This window comes from Macaca fascicularis, chromosome 19 (genome assembly GCF_037993035.2).
Source record: "Macaca fascicularis isolate 582-1 chromosome 19, T2T-MFA8v1.1".
Classification (NCBI taxonomy): Eukaryota; Metazoa; Chordata; class Mammalia; order Primates; family Cercopithecidae; genus Macaca; species Macaca fascicularis.
Genome location: NC_088393.1, coordinates 17774284 through 17792802, shown reverse-complemented (window position 1 = coordinate 17792802; position 18519 = coordinate 17774284). Strand labels below are relative to the sequence as shown.

The 18519-nt window shown below is 50.8% G+C and overlaps 1 protein-coding gene across 2 annotated transcripts; it reads left to right on the top strand.

Annotated features, from left to right (window-relative positions):
- The first annotated feature begins 3105 nt into the window (after positions 1-3105).
- NXNL1 (nucleoredoxin like 1) lies at positions 3106-17724 on the top strand. Of its 2 annotated transcripts, XM_065535177.1 has the most exons (3): positions 3106-3500; positions 11236-11463; positions 12987-17724. In XM_065535177.1, exons 1-3 carry the CDS (start codon positions 3175-3177, stop codon positions 13018-13020), a joined length of 588 nt encoding a protein of 195 aa, XP_065391249.1. In that variant the 5' UTR covers positions 3106-3174; the 3' UTR covers positions 13021-17724. The 2 variants fall into 2 exon arrangements, with proteins under 2 accessions (XP_065391249.1, XP_005588440.1); XM_005588383.4 differs by having other exon boundaries at positions 11236-17724.
- The last annotated feature ends 795 nt before the right edge of the window (positions 17725-18519 follow it).

Below are 18519 nucleotides of genomic sequence, written 5' to 3'. Positions count from 1 at the left end.
GTCTCCCAGGCTGGAGTGCAATGGCCGATCACAGCTCACTGCAGTCTCTGCCTCCCGAGTTCAAGTGATTCTCCTGCTTCAGCCTCCTGAGTAGCTGGGATTACAGGTGTGCACCATCACGCCCAGATAATTTTTGTATTTTTAGTAGAGACAGGGTTTCACCATTGTTGTCTAGGCTGGCCTCGAACTCCTGACCTCAAGTGATCCACCCTCCTCGGCCTCCAAAAGTGCTGGGATTACAGGCTGAGCCACCGCACCCAGCCCATTCCACCACATTTGATACGTCACAGCAAGTCATGAAACCTACCTGGATTCGAGGGGAGCAGAACTAATCTCTACCCTTTGACAGGGTTGGAGTTGGAGATGCATAATATAATGGCCATGACTTTCAACCTTCTACACCTACACATCTACAATCTTAAGGTGTCGGTGATCCAGACAGAATTCAGGAGGATGGAGAAAAAAAAAAAAAATACAAGGTCATTTTCAGTAGCTGCTGCTGCTGCTTTTTTTTTTTTTTTCTTTTTTGTTTTTTTTGAGATGAAGTCTCACTCTCTCACCCAGCCTGGAGTGCAGAGGCGTGATCTCGGCTCACTGCAAGCTCCGCCTCTCAGGCTCACGCCATTCTCCTGCCTCAGCCTCCCAAGTAGCTGGGACTACAGGCGCCCACCACCATGCCTGGCTAATTTTTTTTGTATTTTTAGTAGAGACGGGGTTTCACCATGTTAGCTAAGATGGTCTCGATCTCCTGACCTCGTGATCCACCCACCTCAGCTTCCCAAAGTGCTGGGATTACAGGCGTGAGCCACCGCGCCTGTCCCGCCTTTTTTGGTTTGGTTTGGTTTGGTTTGGTTTGGTTTGGTTTGGTTTGGTTTGGTTTGGTTTGGTTTGGTTTTTTAGAGACAGAGTCTGGCTCTATCGCCCAGGCTGGAGTGCAATGGCGTGATCTCAGCTCACTGCAACCTCTGCCTCCCAGGTTTAAGCGATTCTCCTGCCTCAGCCTCCTGAGTACCTGGGATTACAGGCGTGCGCTACCACACCAGGCTAATTTTTGTATTTTTTAGCGGAGATGGGGTTTCACTATACGTTGGCCAGGCAGGTCTTGAACTCCTGACTTCAGATGATCCTCCTGCCTCGGCCTCCCAAAGTGCTGGAATTACAGGCTTGAGCCACTGTGCCCAGCCCATTTCATTAGCCTGTAACTGGAATTCATCAGGTCCTCTCACTGTGAATGCAGACGCTGGCTAGCCCCGGAACTTTGTCACCTGTGGAAATCAAAGATAACTTCATATCACATCCTGATTATAGGAGACACCCTAAAATATCACAGATGCTCACCCTAACTTAGACCTTGAAGTAATTAGTGGAGTCCATGTGAATCAATGTGACTTAATATATTTATGAAAAGGTGTGGCCAGTCGCATGCTCATGCCTGTTATCCCAGCACTTTGGGAGGCCGAGGCTGGAGGATTGCTTGAGCCCAGGATTTGGAGGCCAGCCTGGGCAATATGGCAAAACCCCATCTCTACTAAAAATACAAAAACTTAGCCAGACGTGGTGGCACGCAACTCTAGTGCCACTAACAGGAACGCTGAAATAGAAGGATCACTCGAGCCTTGGAGATCAAGGCTGCAGTGAGCCATAACCACACCACTGCACTCCAGCCTGGGTGCCTTGACAGTGTGAGACCCGGTCTCAAAAAATATACATACAAAAAAGTCAGATATTTAAATTTTTATTTTTATTTATTTATTTTGGAGACAGAGTTTCGCTCTATCTCCCAGATTGGAGTGCAGTGGAACGATCTCGTCTCACTGCAGCCTCTGCCTCCTGGGTTCAAGCGGTTCTCCTCCCTTAGGCTTCCAAGTAGCTGGGATTACAGGCATGCATCACCATGCCCGGCTAATTTTTGCTTTTTTTTTTTTTTTTTTTTTAATTTGAGATGTAGTCTTGCTCTGTTGCCCAGGTTGGATGGAGCACAGTGGTACAACCTCGACTCACTGCAACCTCCGCCTCCCAGGCTTAAGCAATTCTCCTGCCTCAGCCTCCCGAGTAGCTGGGATTACAGGTGCCCGCCACCACGCCTGGCTAATTTTTGTATTTTTAATAGAGATGGGGTTTCACCATGTTGGCCATGATGGTCTCAAACTCCTGACCTCAGGTGATCCGCCCGCCTCAGCCTCCCAAAGCACTGGGATTACAGGCATGAGCCACCGTGCCAGGCCTAATTTTTGCATTTTTAGTAGAGATGGGGTTTTGCCATGTTGGCCAGACTGGTCTCAAACCCCTGACCTCAGGTGACCCACCTGCCTTGACCTCCCAAAGTTTTGGGATTATAGGCGTGAGCTGCCGTGCCCGGCCTATTTTGTATTTTTAGACACTAGGCTCTGTCACCCAGGATGGAGTGCAGTGGTGCAGTCATTGCAGCCTCAACCTCCCAGGCTCAAGTGATCTCAACTAAGTAGCTGGGACTACAGGCTCATGACAACACCATGCCCAGCTAAGTTTTTAATTTTTTGTAGAGATGGGGTCTCACACTGTTGCCCAGGCTGGTCTCAAACTACTGGTCTCAGGTGATCCTCCTGCCTCAGCCTCCCAAAGTGCTGAGATTGCAGGCGTGAGTCACTGTCTGCTACATGTGGTTTTTTTTTTGTTTTTCTTTCTTTCTTTTTTTTTTTTTTTTGAGATGGAGTCTCACTCTGTCACCTAGGCTGGAGTGCAATCAGCTCACTCTAACATCCGCCTCCTAACTTCAAGCGATTCTCCTGCCTCAGCCTCTCGAGTAGCTGGGATTACAGGTGCCCACCACCACGTCTGGCTAAATTTTGTAATTTTAGTAGATACAGGGTTTCACCATGTTGGCCTGGCTGGTCTCGAACTCCTGACTTCAGATGATCCTCCCACCTCTGCCTCTCAAAGTGCTGGGATCACAGGCATGAGCCACCGCACCCGTCTGTTCCGTGTTTTCTTAATGCGTTCGTTTGCAGCTCTCTCCTGAGAAGGGCCACACAGAGAGCCCTGCCCCCTGCCCTTAGAGGCCCCTCAGGTCAAGGTTTAGGCAGATTAGTGAAGTCCTAAGCTGGCTTCCTGAAGATTTCTATTTCTGGGAGAGGAGCCAGTCTGCAGAGCGGGGACCACACGCCGCGCTGTTCCCAGCACCCAGCCCAGGTTACCATGGCCTCCCTGTTTTCTGGCCGCATCCTGATCTGCAACAACAACGACCAGGACGAGCTGGACACGGAGGCCGAGGTCAGCCGCAGGTTGGAGAACCGGCTGGTGCTGCTGTTCTTTGGCGCCGGGGCTTGTCCTCAGTGCCAGGCCTTCGTGCCCATCCTCAAGGACTTCTTCGTGCGGCTCACAGATGAGTTCTATGTGCTGCGGGCAGCGCAGCTGGCCCTGGTGTACGTGTCCCAGGACTCCACGGAGGAGCAGCAAGACCTGTTCCTCAAGGACATGCCAAAGAAGTGGCTTTTCCTGCCCTTTGAGGATGAACTGAGGAGGTGAGGAGGGGCAGGGAGGGCTTCCTGGAGGAGGGGGCATGTTTGCTGAAAGTGAAGCATCCATTCTAACTAGAGTGAATGAGCAGCCCCTGTGTGCCAGTCCATATACTGGGAACTAGGGGTACAGAGAGGGGTGCCCAATTCCACATGCCAACTTCCATGCCACCCCAGGGAGCTTAGAGCCCAGTGAGAGGAACAGATGCAAAAGAGACACTCAACTATGTAATAGCAAGGCCAAGCGTGGTGGCTTACCCCTGTAATCCCAGGACTTTGGCAGGCCGAGGCGGGCAGATTACCTGAGATCGGGAGTTCGAGACCAGCCTGATCAACATGGTGAAACCCTGTCTTTACTGAAAATACAAAAATTAGCCAGGCATGGTCGTGGGCACCTGTAATCCCAGCTGCTTGGGAGGCTGAGAAAGGAGAATCGTTTGAACTGGGAGGCAGATGCTGCAGGGAGCCGAGATCACGCCACTGCCCTCCAGCCTGGGCGACAGAGGGAGACTCTGTCTAAAAAAAACAAAAAACAAATACATAACAGCGAACTGCAGTAGTGCTCAGAGGACAAAGCTAGGCCACAAAGTGGAAATACAGTGAGGGAAACCTTGGTGAGGTTCCGGGGTCAGAGGATGCTTCCCTGAGGAAGTGACTTTAAAGAGAGACCCCTAGCTGGGCGTGGTGGCTCGTGCCTATAGTCCCAGCCACTTGGGAGGCTGTGGTAAGAAGATAACTGGAGCCTGGAGTTTGAGGCTGCAGTGAGCTTTGATCGCACCACTGCACTCCAGCCAGGGCAATACAGCTAGACCCTGTCTCTTAAAAAAGTAAGGCCAGGCACGGTGGCTCACGCCTGTAAACCTAACACTTTGGGACGCCGAGGTGAGCAGATCACCTGAGGTCAGGAGTTCGAGACCAGCCTGACCAATACGGCAAAACCCCGTCTCTACTAAAAATACAAAAATTAGCCAGGCCTGGTGGCACACACCTGTGGTCCCAGCTACTCAGGAGGCTGAGGCAGGAGAATCGCTTGAATCCAGGAGGCGGAAGTTGCAGTGATCCGAGATGGTGCCACTGCACTCCGGCCTGGGCAACAGAGTGAGACCGTATCTCAAAACTAAAAATAAAAAATGAAAAATGTAATAAATAAATAAAATACAGGGAGACTCCAAGGAGAAGAAAGATAGAAGGATGGAGAGTGAGGAAATGGAGGGGTTCCAGGCAGAGGGCACAGCAGAAAGGCTTGGAGGCTGTCAGAGAAAGAATGACCAGTTCAGGGAGACTGTAATTCCGGAGAGGATTGAATTTACGATGTTATTGTTACCGCCTACGCATTTGTCATAATCTTCTTAAGGTGTGACAGGTCTGTGGTGCAGAGCCACCTTAACGCGTATAGACATGATCCTCAGGGTAGCAGGGAGCCATGGTGGACATTAGAACTGAGGGAGAGGTAGTTGGATTCAAGCTTTGTAAGGAGATGTCCAGCCAGGCATGGTGGCTGACACCTGCAATCCCAGCACTTTTGGAGGCTGAGGCAGGAGGATTGCTTGAGGCTGGGAGTTGAAGACCAGCCTGGGCAACACGGCAAGACACCACCACCCCCATCTCTAAAATTATAAAAAGAAAAATTATGAAAGGTGGCCTGGCGCAGTGGCTTATGCCTGTAATCCCAGCACTTTGGGAGACCGAGGTGGGTGGAACACCTGAGGTCAGGAGTACAAGACCAACCTGGCCAACATGGCAAAACCCCATCTCTACTAAAGACACAAAAATTAGCCGGACGCGGTGGTGGGTATCTGAAGTACCAGCTATGTAGGAGGCTGAAGCACGAGAATCGCTTGAACCCGGGAGGCAGAGGGTGCAGTGAGCCAAGATCGTGCCACTGCACTCCAGCCTGAGCAATAGAGCGAGACTGTCTCAAAAAACAGAAAAAATTTAAAAAGATCCTCTTAAAAAAAATTACAAAAGGAGCTGCCCAGTAAACAGTATTATAGTTTGACTTTTTATTATGAAGAAATGTTCACACATAGCAAAAAGTTGAAAGAAGTGTACAATGAAACCCACCACAATTATTAACATTTTGCCATATTCACTTTGTCCACACACATGTGTATAGTTTGTGCTAAACGATTTGAAAGTGACTTGCAGACTTCATGACATTTTCCCAATGTCATGCCTTTTGTTACTCAACAAGTTGGAAGTTTCTGGTCATCAGAGTTTGGACATCATCAGAGTTTGGATACTGAATCCTGCCCACTGCCCTCGGCAGCTAAGGAGATTCCTCCACGACGCTAGCAACATTTCCTTCCCTGAGGCAGAGACACCAGCTGCAGACAAATGCTCATCTTGCCTGAGACAGGGTCCTCTCAACAAAACATTCACCCAGACTAGTATGTTATCTGGGCATTTCCCATTCCACAGCCCCCATAGATGGGACGTCCAGTTAAATGAAATTTCAGGCTGGGTGCGGTGGCTCATGCCTATAATCCCAGTGCTTCGGGAGGCAGAGGTGGAAGGATCACTTGAGGCCAGGAGTTCAAAACTAGCCTAAGCAACATAGCAAGACCATATCTTTACAAAAACTTTTTTAAAAAATTAGTCAGGTGTGGTGGTTCGAGCCTGTAGTCCCAGCTACTCAGGAGGCTGAGGCTACAGGATCACCTGAGCCCAGGAGTTTGAAGTTAGCACAATCTATGATCCCACCATTGCACTCTAGCCTGGGTGACAGATGGAGGCGCTCTCTCTAAAAAAAAAAAAAAAAGAAAAAAAATGAGATAAACAATAAATCATCTTTCTTTTAGTATAAGTATGTCCCATACATTTGGATATACTTATACTAAAAGATTATTCATTATTTATTCGAAATTCAAATTTAACTAGTGTGTGTATGTATATGTATAATAGAGAGAGATGGGGTCTCGTTATGTTCCCCAAGCTGGTCTCAAACCCTTGGGCTCAAGCAGTCCTCCCACCTCGGCCTCCCAAAGTGCTGGGATTACAGGGGTGAGCCACTGTACCTAGCCTCAACTTTTTATTTTTATTTTTTTAAGAGAGGGAGTGTCCTATATTTTTAATTGCTAAACCTGGCAATCTACTCAGGGGATTTTGTAAGTATCATGGGTTCTCTTTGTGGCAGTCTGGAAAAGGGCCACGGAAGGATGCAGCAGGCTGAAATTAAGAACCGTTAGCTATGGCCGGGCGCAGTGGCTTATGCCTGTAATCCCAGCATTTTGGGAGACCAAGGCAGGCGGATCACTGGAGGTGAGGAGTTCGAGACCAGTCTGGACAACATGGTGAAACCTCATCTCTACTAAAAACACAAAAATTGGCCGGGCACGGTGGCTCACGCCTGTAATGCCAGCACTTCGGGAGGCCGAGGTAGGTGGATCACGAGGTCAGGAGATCGAGACCGTCCTGGCTAACACGGTGAAACCCCATCTCTACTAAAAATACAAAAAAATCAGCCGGGCGTAGTGGCAGGCGCCTGTAGTCCCAGCTCTTTGGGAGGCTGAGGCAGGAGAATGGCGTGAACTCGGGAGGCGGAGCTTGCAGTGAGCCGAGATCGCGCCACCGCACTCCAGCCTGGGAGACTGAGCAAGACTCCGTCTCAAAAAAAAAAAGAGAAAAAAAACCACACACACACACAAATTAACTGATTGTGGTGGCACACTCCTGTAGTCCCAGCTACTCAGGAGGCTGAAGCAGGAGAATCGCTTGAACGCAGGAGGCAGAGGTTACAGTGAGCCAAGATCATGCCCTGCATTCCAGCCTCAGCAACACAGCAAGACTCTGTCTTTTTTATTTTTTATTTTATTTTATTTTTTTTTTTTGAGACGGAGTCTCGCTCTGCTGCCCAGGCTGGAGTGCAGTGACGGGATCTCAGCTCACTGCAAGCTCCGCCTCCCGGGTTCACGCCATTCTCCTGCCTCAGCCTCCGGAGTAGCTGGGACTACAGGCGCCGCCACCACACCCAGCTAGTTAAGACTCTGTCTTAAACAAACAAACAAAAAAAGCCGGGCGTGGTGGCTCATGCCTGTAATCCCAGGGAGGCCGCTTTGTGTTGGCACTCACCTGTATTCCCAGCTACTTGAGAGCCTGAGGCAGGAGAGTTGCTTCAACCCAGGAGGCAGAGGTTGCAGTGAGATCGCGCCATTGCACGCCAGCCTGGGCAACAAGACCGAAACTCCATCTCAAAAAATAAAAATTAAAAAATAGGCTGCGCGTGGTGGCTCATGCCTGTAATTTCAGCACTTTAGGAGGCCAAGCCAGGTGGATCACCTGAGGTCAAGAGTTCAAGACCAGCCGGGCACGGTGGCTCAAGCCTGTAATCCCAGCACTTTGGGAGGCTGAGACGGGCGGATCACAAGGTCAGGAGATCGAGACCATCCTGGCTAACACGGTGAAACCCCGTCTCTACTAAAAAATACAAAAAAAAAAACTAGCCCGGCGAGGTGGCGGGCGCCTGTGGTCCCAGCTACTCTGGAGGCTGAGGCAGGAGAATGGCGTAAACCCGGGAGGCGGAGCTTGCAGTGAGCTGAGATCCGGCCACTGCACTCCAGCCTGGGTGACAGAGCCAGACTCAGTCTCAAAAAAAAAAAAAAAAAAAAAAGAGTTCAAGACCAGGTTGGCCAACATGGTGAAACCCCATCTCTACTAAAAATACAAAAATTAGCCTGGTGTGGTAGCAGATGCCTGTAATCCCAGATACTTGGGATGCTGAGGCAGAAGAATCACTTGGACCGGGGAGGCAGAGGTTGCAGTGAGCCGAGATTATGCCATTGCACTCCAGCCTGGGCGGCAGAGTGAGACTCTGTCTCAAAAAAATAAATAAATAGGCTGGGCGCGGTGGCTCAAGCCTGTAATCCCAGCACTTTGGGAGGCAGAGACGGGCGGATCACGAGGTCAGGAGATCAAGACCATCCTGGCTAACATGGTGAAACCCCGTCTCTACTAAAAAATATAAAAAACTAGCTGGGCTTGGTGGCGGGCGCCTGTAGCCCCAGCTACTCGGGAGGCTGAGGCAGGAGAATGGCGTAAACCCGGGCGGTGGAGCTTGCAGTGACCTGAGATCCGGCCACTGCACTCCAGCCCGGGCGACAGAGCGAGACTCCGTCTCAAAAAATAAATAAATAAATAAATAAATAAATAAATAAATAAATAAAATTTTGAAAAAATGAAAAATACATATAATTAATTATAAAATAAAAATAAAGGACTGTGGGTTGAGCCTGGTGCCTGTAGTCCCAGCTACTTGGGAGGCTGAGACGGGAGGATCTCTTGAGCCCAGGAGTTCAAGGCCAGAAAAAAAAAACAAAAACACAGAACTCTGGGCATTGGGCCCAGTTTGGCAGCTGCCTCTACTCCAGGATGAGAGGGTGGAGGGTGCAGGATTTGGGCCTAGATGAGGGGTTTGGTCCAGGGTCTCCTAGGGGTGTGGAGAGCTTCCCATTGACTTCCCTTAAGACTTAGAACAAAGCTGAGGCTGGGCATAGTGGCTCATGCCTGTAATCCCAGCACTTTGGAAGGCTGAGGCAGGAGGATTGCATGAGCTCAGGAGTTTGGGACCAGCTCAGGCAACATAGTGAGACCCTGTCTCTACAAAACAATTTAAAAATTAGCCAGGCATGGTGTTACGAGCCTGTAGTCCAGCTGCTTGGAAGGCTGAGGCCAGAGGATTGCTTCAGCCTGGGAGGTTGAGGCTGCAGTGAGCTGTGATTGTACCAGTGCTCTCCAGCCTGGGTGACAGAACAAGACGCTGTCTCAAAGAAAAAGAAAAAAAGAACAAAATTGATACTCCTTACTATGACCCTACATGGCCTGTGTGATCAGGTTTGTACCCCAATGACCATCCCACCCTCAGGGCCTTTGCATGTACTGTGCCTACTGCCTGGGTCACCTTTCCCCCAGTTCTCCAGCCCCCTTCATCCCACAGATCTCAGCTCAGAGATTGCAGCTCGTCTCTCCTTGGAGAGATGCCCTCTAACCAGCAACCCCTTACCCTGCTTCATATCTCTCTATGATGTTTTTTGTTTTTGTTTTTGTTTTTGACAGTCTCGCTCTGCTGCCCAGGCTGGAGTGCAGTGGCACAATCTCAGCTCGCTGCAACCTTGGCCTCCCAGGTTCAAGCAATTTTTCTGCCTCAGCCTCCTGAGTAGCTGGGATTACAGGCACTCGCCATCACACCCAGCCGATTTTTTTTTTTTTTTTTTTTGGAGACGGAGTCTCGCTCTGTCCCCCAGGCTGGAGTGCAGTGGCCGGATCTCAGCTCACTGCAAGCTCCACCTCCCAGGTTCACGCCATTCTCCTGCCTCAGCCTCCGGGAGTAGCTGGGACTACAGGCGCCCACCACCGCGCCCGGCTAGTTTTTTGCACTTTTTAGTAGAGACAGGGTTTCACCGTGTTAGCCAGGATGGTCTCGATCTCCTGACCTCGTGATCCGCCCGTCTCGGCCTCCCAAAGTGCTAGGATTACAGGCGTGAGCCACCGCGCCCGGCCGTGATTTTTTTGTATTTCTAGCAGAGATGAGGTTTTACCATGTTGGCCAGGCTGGTCTCTAACTCATGACCTCTGGTGACCCACCCATCTCAGCCTCCCAAAGTGCTGAGATTACAGGCATGAGCCACCACGCCGGCCTAGCAGGAGAAATTTTTAAAACCATACATGATGTTGGATGCTGAAAGGCACTTGGGAGAAAAACACTGCCTTGGGATGTTATTTATTCTATTTTTGAGACAGGATCTGGCTCTGTCACCCAGGCTGGAGTGCAGTGATGCAATCATAGCTCACTGCAGCCTTGAAATCCTAGGCTCAAGCGATCCTTCTGTAGCAGGATGAGCCACAGACAAAACTCCTCAGACACCGGATTAAAGAAGGAAGAGGTTTTTCATTCCGCCGGCAGACTCGTGTCTTAAGAGCCAAGCTCCCTGAAGAAGAAATACGTGGCCTTTTTAAAGGCTTACAACTTTAAGGGATCCATGTAAAAGGGTCATGATAAATCAAGCAAGTGTGGAAAACATGACGGGGGGCTACATGCATCAGCTAACAAAAAGTTTTACAGTGCTTTCTCATACAATGCCTGGAATTTACAGATAACACTAGTAGTTTTGGTCGGGGTTAATATTATTATTATTATTATTTTAACCACCAGGGCCAGGTGGTGGTGCCAAGGTCGTCTAGCTATTTATCTTACTTCTGTTTCTTTCCAACTTTTTGCTTTCTCCCCCTTCTCCTGTCTTATAAACTAAGGAACAGGGGAGACGGGGAAAAGCTGGGAAGGACAACAGGAGAAGTAGTGGTCTCATTCTATTACTTCTACCTCGTCCTCCTGAGTACCTGGGACTACAGGAGCGCACTACCACGCCCTGCTTTATGTATTTATTTATTTACTTATTTATTTATTTATTGGTAGAGACAGGGTCTTACTATGTTGTCCTTGTGTCTTGCAATGTGAGGTCTCCACACTACAGGGTCTTAGCCTGCAAATGTCTGAGGAGAGCGCTCCAAGCGCATGGCACAGCCAGCGCAAATGCCCCGAGGTTGGAGCGTGCCTGGGGTGCTGGAGACATAGCGCGAGGACCAAAGTGTCTGGCCCTGTTCCGATCCTGGTGTGCACCTACCCAGTGCCTGGCAAGAGACAGCGCACACAGAAGGCGCTGCCTAAGTACTGGGAGGAGGGATGCGGGGCTCTCTGGGTCAGCATCAGGGATGTGTATCCGTCCAGACTGACCTGCCCGCTCCGCAGGGACCTCGGGCGCCAGTTCTCCGTGGAGCGCCTGCCGGCGGTTGTGGTGCTCAAGCCGGACGGGGACGTGCTCACTCGCGACGGCGCCGACGAGATTCAGCGCCTGGGCACCGCCTGCTTTGCCAACTGGCAGGAGGCAGCCGAGGTGCTGGACCGCAACTTCCAGCTGCCAGAGGACCTGGAGGACCAGGAGCCACGGAGCCTTACCGAGTGCCTGCGCCGCCGCAAGTACCGCGTGGAAAAGGCGGCGCGAGGCGGTCGCGACCCCGGGGGAGGGGGTGGGGAGGAGGGCGGGGCCGGGGGGCTGTTCTGACCCCCTAGGGTGGAGGAGAGGCGTGGGGTTTGGTGATGAACCTCCACCCCGCACGCCTGTAATCCCAGCACTTGGGGAGGCCGAGGCGGGAAGATCGCTTGAGCCCAGGAGTTCGAGATCAGCCTGGGCAACAGAGTGAGACCCTGACTTTACGAAAATTAAAAATTAACCCGGTGTGGTGGCGCGCACCTGTGGCTTAGCTAGCCCGGAGGCTGAGGTGGGAGGATGGATTGAGTCCGGGAGGTCAAGGCTGCAGTGAACCGTGATCGCTCCACTTGCACACGGCACTCCAACCTGAGCGACAAAGGGAGACCCTGTTCCCAAAGAAACAAAAGGAAACCCTCCTCCCCCGCCCCCCCCCCGTAAGAGAGCGGGATGGGGGTGAGGGTGGGAGTGGGGGTGGGTGGGGCCACGGCGGAGAGCAGGGCCACGGGCGGCTGTTATGACCCGCCTAGGATGGAGGAGTTGGGGTTTGGTGATGAACCCCTCCACTCCGGAGGTGGAGAGCTGGGAGGGAGTCGGGGTGGAGATTTGGGGTGGGAGGGCCAGGGCGGAGGGCGGGACCGTGCAGGGCTCTTCTGACCCCATAGTTGGGGAGGACTGGTGGAGGAGTGGCGGGTCTATGAAAAGCCCGCCCCCCGACTGCGGGGAGAGAGGGCTGGATGGAAGTCGGGAGGCTGTTCTGAGTCCTCCTCTGCCCCAGGTGGGCAGGCCGCGGGTGGAGAATCTGTAATGAGCCTGTTGGGAGCCGAGGAGAGGGGAGGGGGAGGGGATTGTCCGAAATCTCCGCAGGAGTAGGGCGGGACGGAGCTCAGTGTGGGAGCACGGAGTAGGGGACTGTCTGGGTTCCAAGCACTCCTCCGGGGGCAGGCGGGCCTGGGGGGCTGTTCTGAGCTCCCTGATGAAGAGGGGTGGAGGCGAAGTGGGGAGGGGGAGGGGTGATGTCTGTTCTGAGCCCATCCCCAGGAGGAGGGGTCAGAGCAGAGGGACTGTGATAAGATGCACAGGGATAATCCCAGCACTTTGGGAGGCCGAGACGGGCGGATCACGAGGTCAGGAGATCGAGACCATCCTGGCTAACACGGTGAAACCCCGTCTTTACTAAAAAAAATACAAAAAACTAGCCGGGCGAGGTGGCGGGCGCCTGTAGTCCCAGCTACTTGGGAGGCTGAGGCAGGAGAATGGCGTGAACCCGGGAGGCGGAGCTTGCAGTGAGTCGAGATCGCGCCACTGCACTCCAGCCTGGGTGACAGAGCCAGACTCCGTCTCAAAAAAAAAAAAAAAAAAAAAAGATGCACAGGGAGACGCAGGACAGGACCTGGGGAGTCTGTTCTGATCCCCATGCAGGGGAGGGTGGGAGCTAGGATGGAGCGAGTGGCAGGGGGTTCTCTGTTCTGAGATATCCCCTCACACCCAGGGGTCTGTTCTGGTCTTCCAGGTGCGCATCTGAGTCTCCCGGGTCAGGGCGATAAAGCAGGGAGAGCTTTTCAAGGATCTCTATAAATATTTCTGAGACCTGGCTGAGGAGGAGTAATCAATGGATCAAAAGATGAGAAAATCCAAACTAAAATAGAACAAACGTGCCGAAAAGGCCGAGCCCATCCTACATTAAATGAGTTGCCCACTTTTTTTTTTTTTCCTTTGACGGAGTTTGACTCTTGTTGACCAGGCTGGAGTGCAATGGCATGATCTTGGCTCACCGCAACCTCTGCCTCCCGGGTTGAAGCGATTCTCCTGCCTCAGCCTCCCAAGTAGCTGGCATTACGGGCACACCACCAGACTAATTTTTGTATTTTTAGTAGAGATGGGGTTTCTTCATATTGGTCAGGCTGGTCTCGAACTCCCAAGCCCAGGTGCTCCACCTGCCTCAGCCTCCTAAAGTGCTGGGATTACAGGCGTGAGCTACCACGCCCGGCCGAGTTGCCCACATATTTCATACACAAAATCACAACAATCCTTTAACAACGGATTTATATGTTACATGGGATGTATTTCAATATTTCGTACCACGTGGGCTGGGGGTTCGCGGCTGCCCGCAGGAGCCAAGAGTCTCCCAGGTTTCACTCAGTCCCTCGTGGACCGGGGCATTACCAGGGAAGACAGCAGAATATAGACATCAAAAACTCCGATCTAGAACCATCTCCTGGCTTTGAGACTGTGAGACTATCTACCTTCTCTAAACCCTAATCCCTTCCTCTGAAAAATTAGATTTAAGGCAGATTCTCCCAGGCACGTCGGTGCAGGAGGAGGAGCAGTTGCTCGGCTCACCAACTGTTTGGTTTGGCCTCTGGCGCCCCCTAGCGGCAAGATGAGTTGATACACCGTCGGGGCGGGGCCTAACATTCAAATGAGATGCAAACCACTCCTCTCGTGTCCGGTCTGCGGAAAGGGTTTCCTGGGAGGCCACGTGTGTCCGTGGAAACTAGCAAGCGTGACTACGGTGCGCGGGAGTCTGGCTGACAGGAGGAAGGTGGTTGGGGGCCTGGGAGGCCAGAGGGTCCTGAATACTGGATGACCACCTCATTTCATGCTCACCTCCACTTCCAACCTCCAGGTTGGAAAATTGACCCAGCTCAGGATCCTGGTGCTGCCTGATGCTTCATGTTCCAGCAGCCCTCTCTGGACTCCAGGAGGCACATCTGTGAAATGGGTGCATTGAGGCTGGGTGTGGTGGCTCATGCCTGTAATCCCAACATTTTGGGAGGCCGAGGCAAGTGGATCACCTGAGGTCAGGAGTTCAAGACCAGCCTGGCCAATGTGACGAAAGCCCGTCTCCACTTAAAAAACATCGGCCGGCGTGGTGGCACGCGTCTGTAGTCCCAGCTACTCAGGAGGCTGAGGCACGAGAATCATTTGAACCTGGGAGGCGGAAGTTGCAGTGAGCCAAGATTGCGCCCCTGCACTCCAGCCTGGGCAACAGAGGGAGACTCTGTCCCCCCGAAAAATAAAATAAAAATCACTTAAATTATCTGTACCTCATACCAGATTACCTTTTCCCAACAAATCACAGGCTATGCAACCTGTCAGCATTGTTACTATTGTTCCAGCCAACATGCAGTGACCAGCCGTCCCTGTCTGGGCAGTGAGGTTGAGGAAGTCCACCCTCTGTCCCTGTCAGGCCATGTGACTTGAACTATATAGTGGAACTCTCCAAGTCTCACCCCCCCCATCCCCACCTACCCACTCCCCACCTGTCTGAGCTGGAATGAGAAGGGCAGCTTAGCAAAAGGCCAAGGTAGATGAGTCACCATCTACCATGAGCAGAGTGGGGCCTGTTAGCAGGGTTAACATTCCAAGTTGAAGCCAGACACCCCCAAACTAGAGAATCATCCCACATACAAACAGCAGGACCAGACCTTGGTATCTGTGTTCCCGCAACCCCCAACAAATAACGGCAAAACTTAAGACAGCACTGTAATGAATTTTGGCCACCTTAGGTAAGTGTCCCCTTATTGTGGGATTTCATGTATGTTTCCACCTCCCCCACCAGGCAGGCTGTGAGCACTGGAAGGGAGAGCAGGGCCTGTCTTGGTCACCCCTGGGTTCTCAAAGCCCAGCACATAGACGGGCTCTCCACTGATGTTCCTCGAATGAATACAGGAAAGTATCTTATATCTCTGTATTCCCACCACCCACAACAAAACTGTAGCCCTGATCCAAATGAATTGCTGTGCCCCTCAATTTGAGACGTTTCCTTACCTGGAAAACATGGAAAATTCACCCTAACACTGGTGATGATGAACGAGTGAGTGTTAGTCTGAGGCCTGATGAATGAATTAATTAATTAATTGAAAGAAGGAACAGGTTCCTGCTACAGATGAGGAGGCCCAGAGAGGTTAAGGGATGTGCCCAAAGTCACACAGCAAAGAAGGAGGCCACCTGGAAAGGAAGGGTCACCCTCACCCCATACTCTTCCTTGGGGCCATTTTACCTACAAGGCTGAGGGCACAGGGCCCACAAACTCTTTTCAAGGGACCCCAGAATTTTCAAACCTGAAAAAAAAAATTGATTCCAGGCGAGGTGCAGTGGCTCAAGCCCGTAATCCCAGCACTTTGAGAGGCCCAGTGGGCGGATCAGTTGAGCTTAAGAGTTCCAGATGAGCCTGGACAACATAGTAAGACCCCATCTCTACAAAAAATTAATTAAATTAAAATGGAGAAAGGACTTGAATAGACATTTCTCCAAAGAAGATATATGAACAGTCAAAAAGCCCATGAAAAGATGCTTAACATCATTAGTTATTAGCGAAATGCAAATAAAAACCACAATGAGATATTACTTCATAAGCATCAGAACGACTATTTTCAGGGAGGAGGAGGCTGGGTGTGGTGGCTCACCCCTGTAATCCCCCAGAACTTTGGGAGGCTGAGGTGAGAGGTTAGCTTGGGCATACGAAGTTTGAGACCAGACCAACATAGCAAGACCCCAACTCTACAAAAACATTTAAAAAACTGGTTGGGTATGGTGGCTCACAGCTGTAATTCCAACACTTTGGGAGGCCGAGGCAGGAAGATCACTTGAGGTCAGGAGTTTGAGACCAGCCTGGCCAACATGGTGAAACCCCATCTCTACTAAAAATACAAAAATTAGCTGAGTGTTGTGGCAGCCACCTGTAATCCCAGCTACTTGGAAGGCTGAGGTGCAAGAATCTCTTGAACCCGGGAGGTGGAGGTTGCAGTGAGCTGAGATCTCGTCACTGCACTCCAGCCTGGGCAAAAGAGTGAGTTCATCTCAAAAAAAAAAAAAAAAAAAAAAGAAGAAGAAGAAGAAGAAGAGGAAGAATGGTTATGATGAGGGAGGAGGAGGCTGGGTGTGGTGGTTCACTCCTGTAATCCCAGCACTTTGGGAGACTGAGGTGAGAGAATCACTTGGGTATAAAGAGTTTGAGACCAGACCAACATAGCAAGACCCCATATCTTAAAAAAAAAAAAAAATTAAAAAATGCTTAAAAATTAGGCCGGGCGCGGTGGCTCAAGCCTGTAATCCCAGCACTTTGGGAGGCCGAGACGGGTGGATCACGAGGTCAGGAGATCGAGACCATCCTGGCTAACACCGTGAAACCCCGTCTCTACTAAAAATACAAAAAACTAGCCGGGCGAGGTGGCGGGCGCCTGTACTCCCAGCTACTCCGGAGGCTGAGGCAGGAGAATGGCGTAAACCCGGGAGGCGGAGCTTGCAGTGAGCTGAGATCCGGCCACTGCACTCCAGCCCGGGCTACAGAGCAAGACTCCGTCTCAAAAAAAAAAAAAAAAAAAAAAAAAAAAAAAAAAAAAAAAAAAAATGCTTAAAAATTATTCAGGCATGCTGTGCTTGCCTGTGGTCCCAGCTACCTGGGGAGGCTGAGGCAGGACAATCACTTGAGCCCAGGAGGTCAAGGCTATAATGAACTATGATCACACCACTGCAATCCAGCCTGGGTGACAGAGCAAGGCCTTGATGAAAAAAAAAAAAACAGTAGAAGAAGAAGGAGAAGGAGGAGGAGGAGAGGAGGAGGAGGAGAGGAGGAGGAGGAGGAGGAGGAAGAGGAGGAAGGCAGAAGGAAACACGTGTTGGGGAGGATGTGCAGAAAATTATTTTTAAAAACCTCAGACATTGCTGGTGGAAATGGAAAGTGGTGCAGCTGCTATGGAAAAGCTTGAGGGTTCCACAAAGAGTTAAAATCGAGTAACTATGTGACTCAGCAACTCCACTCCTAGGAGTCCACACCCCACAAGAGTTGACAGCAGTGAGTCAAGAAGATACCTGTGCATACACGTTTATAGCAGCATTAGTCACCTCCACCAAAAGGAAGCAACAACACAAATACCCATCAATGGATGAATGGATGAACACAATGTGTTCCAGACACGCTATGGAATATTACACAGCCATAAAAAGGAATGAGGCACTGATCCATGCTACAACCTGGATGAACCTTGAGTATATGATGCAGAGTGAGAGAAGCCAGAATGCCATCTCTTGTGTGACTCCATTGATATGAAATGTCCAGAATAGGCAAATCCACAGAAACAGGAAGTAGATTAATGGTTGTCAGCTTCTTGAGGAGGGGGAATGGGGAGTGACTTCTAATAGGGACAGGGTCTCCTTTTGGGGGGATGAAAATCTTCTGGAGCTAGACAGAGGTAATGGTTGGACAACACTAAATGCCACTGAATAAAATGGTTAATTTTATGTTATGTAAGTTTCATTTCGATTTTTTTAAAGTGCTGTGGGAATAACAGGGGGACTAGTTGGGGAAGGGATCCAGGATTCTCCCTAGCCTCCTGGAGGAAACAACATTTACCCAAAGCCTTGAAGGAGGTAAGTAGAGGGGAAATCACAGCCAATGACAGAGTCCCTGGGTTGAGATAAAATGAAAAGTGAATTTTTAAATTTTGTTATTTCTTTTTTGAGACACAACCTCGCTCTGTCGCTCAGGCTGGAGTGCAGTGACGTGATCTCAGCTCACTGCAGCCTTGACCTCCTGGGCTCAAGCGATCCTCCTGTCTCAGTCCCTAAAGTAGCTGGGTCCACAGGCCTGCACCACCACACCAGGCTAACTTCCTTATTTTTTGTAGGGATGAGGTCTGGCTCTGTTGTCCAGGCTGGTCTCAAACTCCTGGGCTCAAGCCATCCTCCTGCCTCAGCCTCCCAAAGTGCTGGGATTACAGGCGTGAACCACCTCACCCAGCCCTTTCTCTCTCTCTCTCTCTCTCTCTCTCTCTCTTTTTTTTTTTTTAAGACAGAGTCTCACTCTGTCAGCCAGGCTAGAGTGTGCAGCGGTGCAATCTCGGCTCATTGCAACCTCTACCTCCCTGATTCAAACATTCCTCCCACCTGAGGCTCCCAAGTAGCTAGGATTACAGGGATGTACCACCATGCCCAGCTAATTTTTCTTTTTTTCACCATGTTGGCCAGGCTGGTCTTGAACTCCTGACCTCAAGTGATCCACCCGCCTGGGACTCCTAAAGTGCTGGGATTACAGGCGAGAG

Coding starts and splice junctions, on each gene's coding strand:
- NXNL1 (XM_005588383.4), top strand. CDS start 3,175: ATGGCCTCCCTGTTTTCTGGCCGCATCCTGATCTGCAACAACAACGAC. Junction 3,501..11,235: donor TTTGAGGATGAACTGAGGAG/GTGAGGAGGGGC, acceptor CCCGCTCCGCAG/GGACCTCGGGCGCCAGTTCT.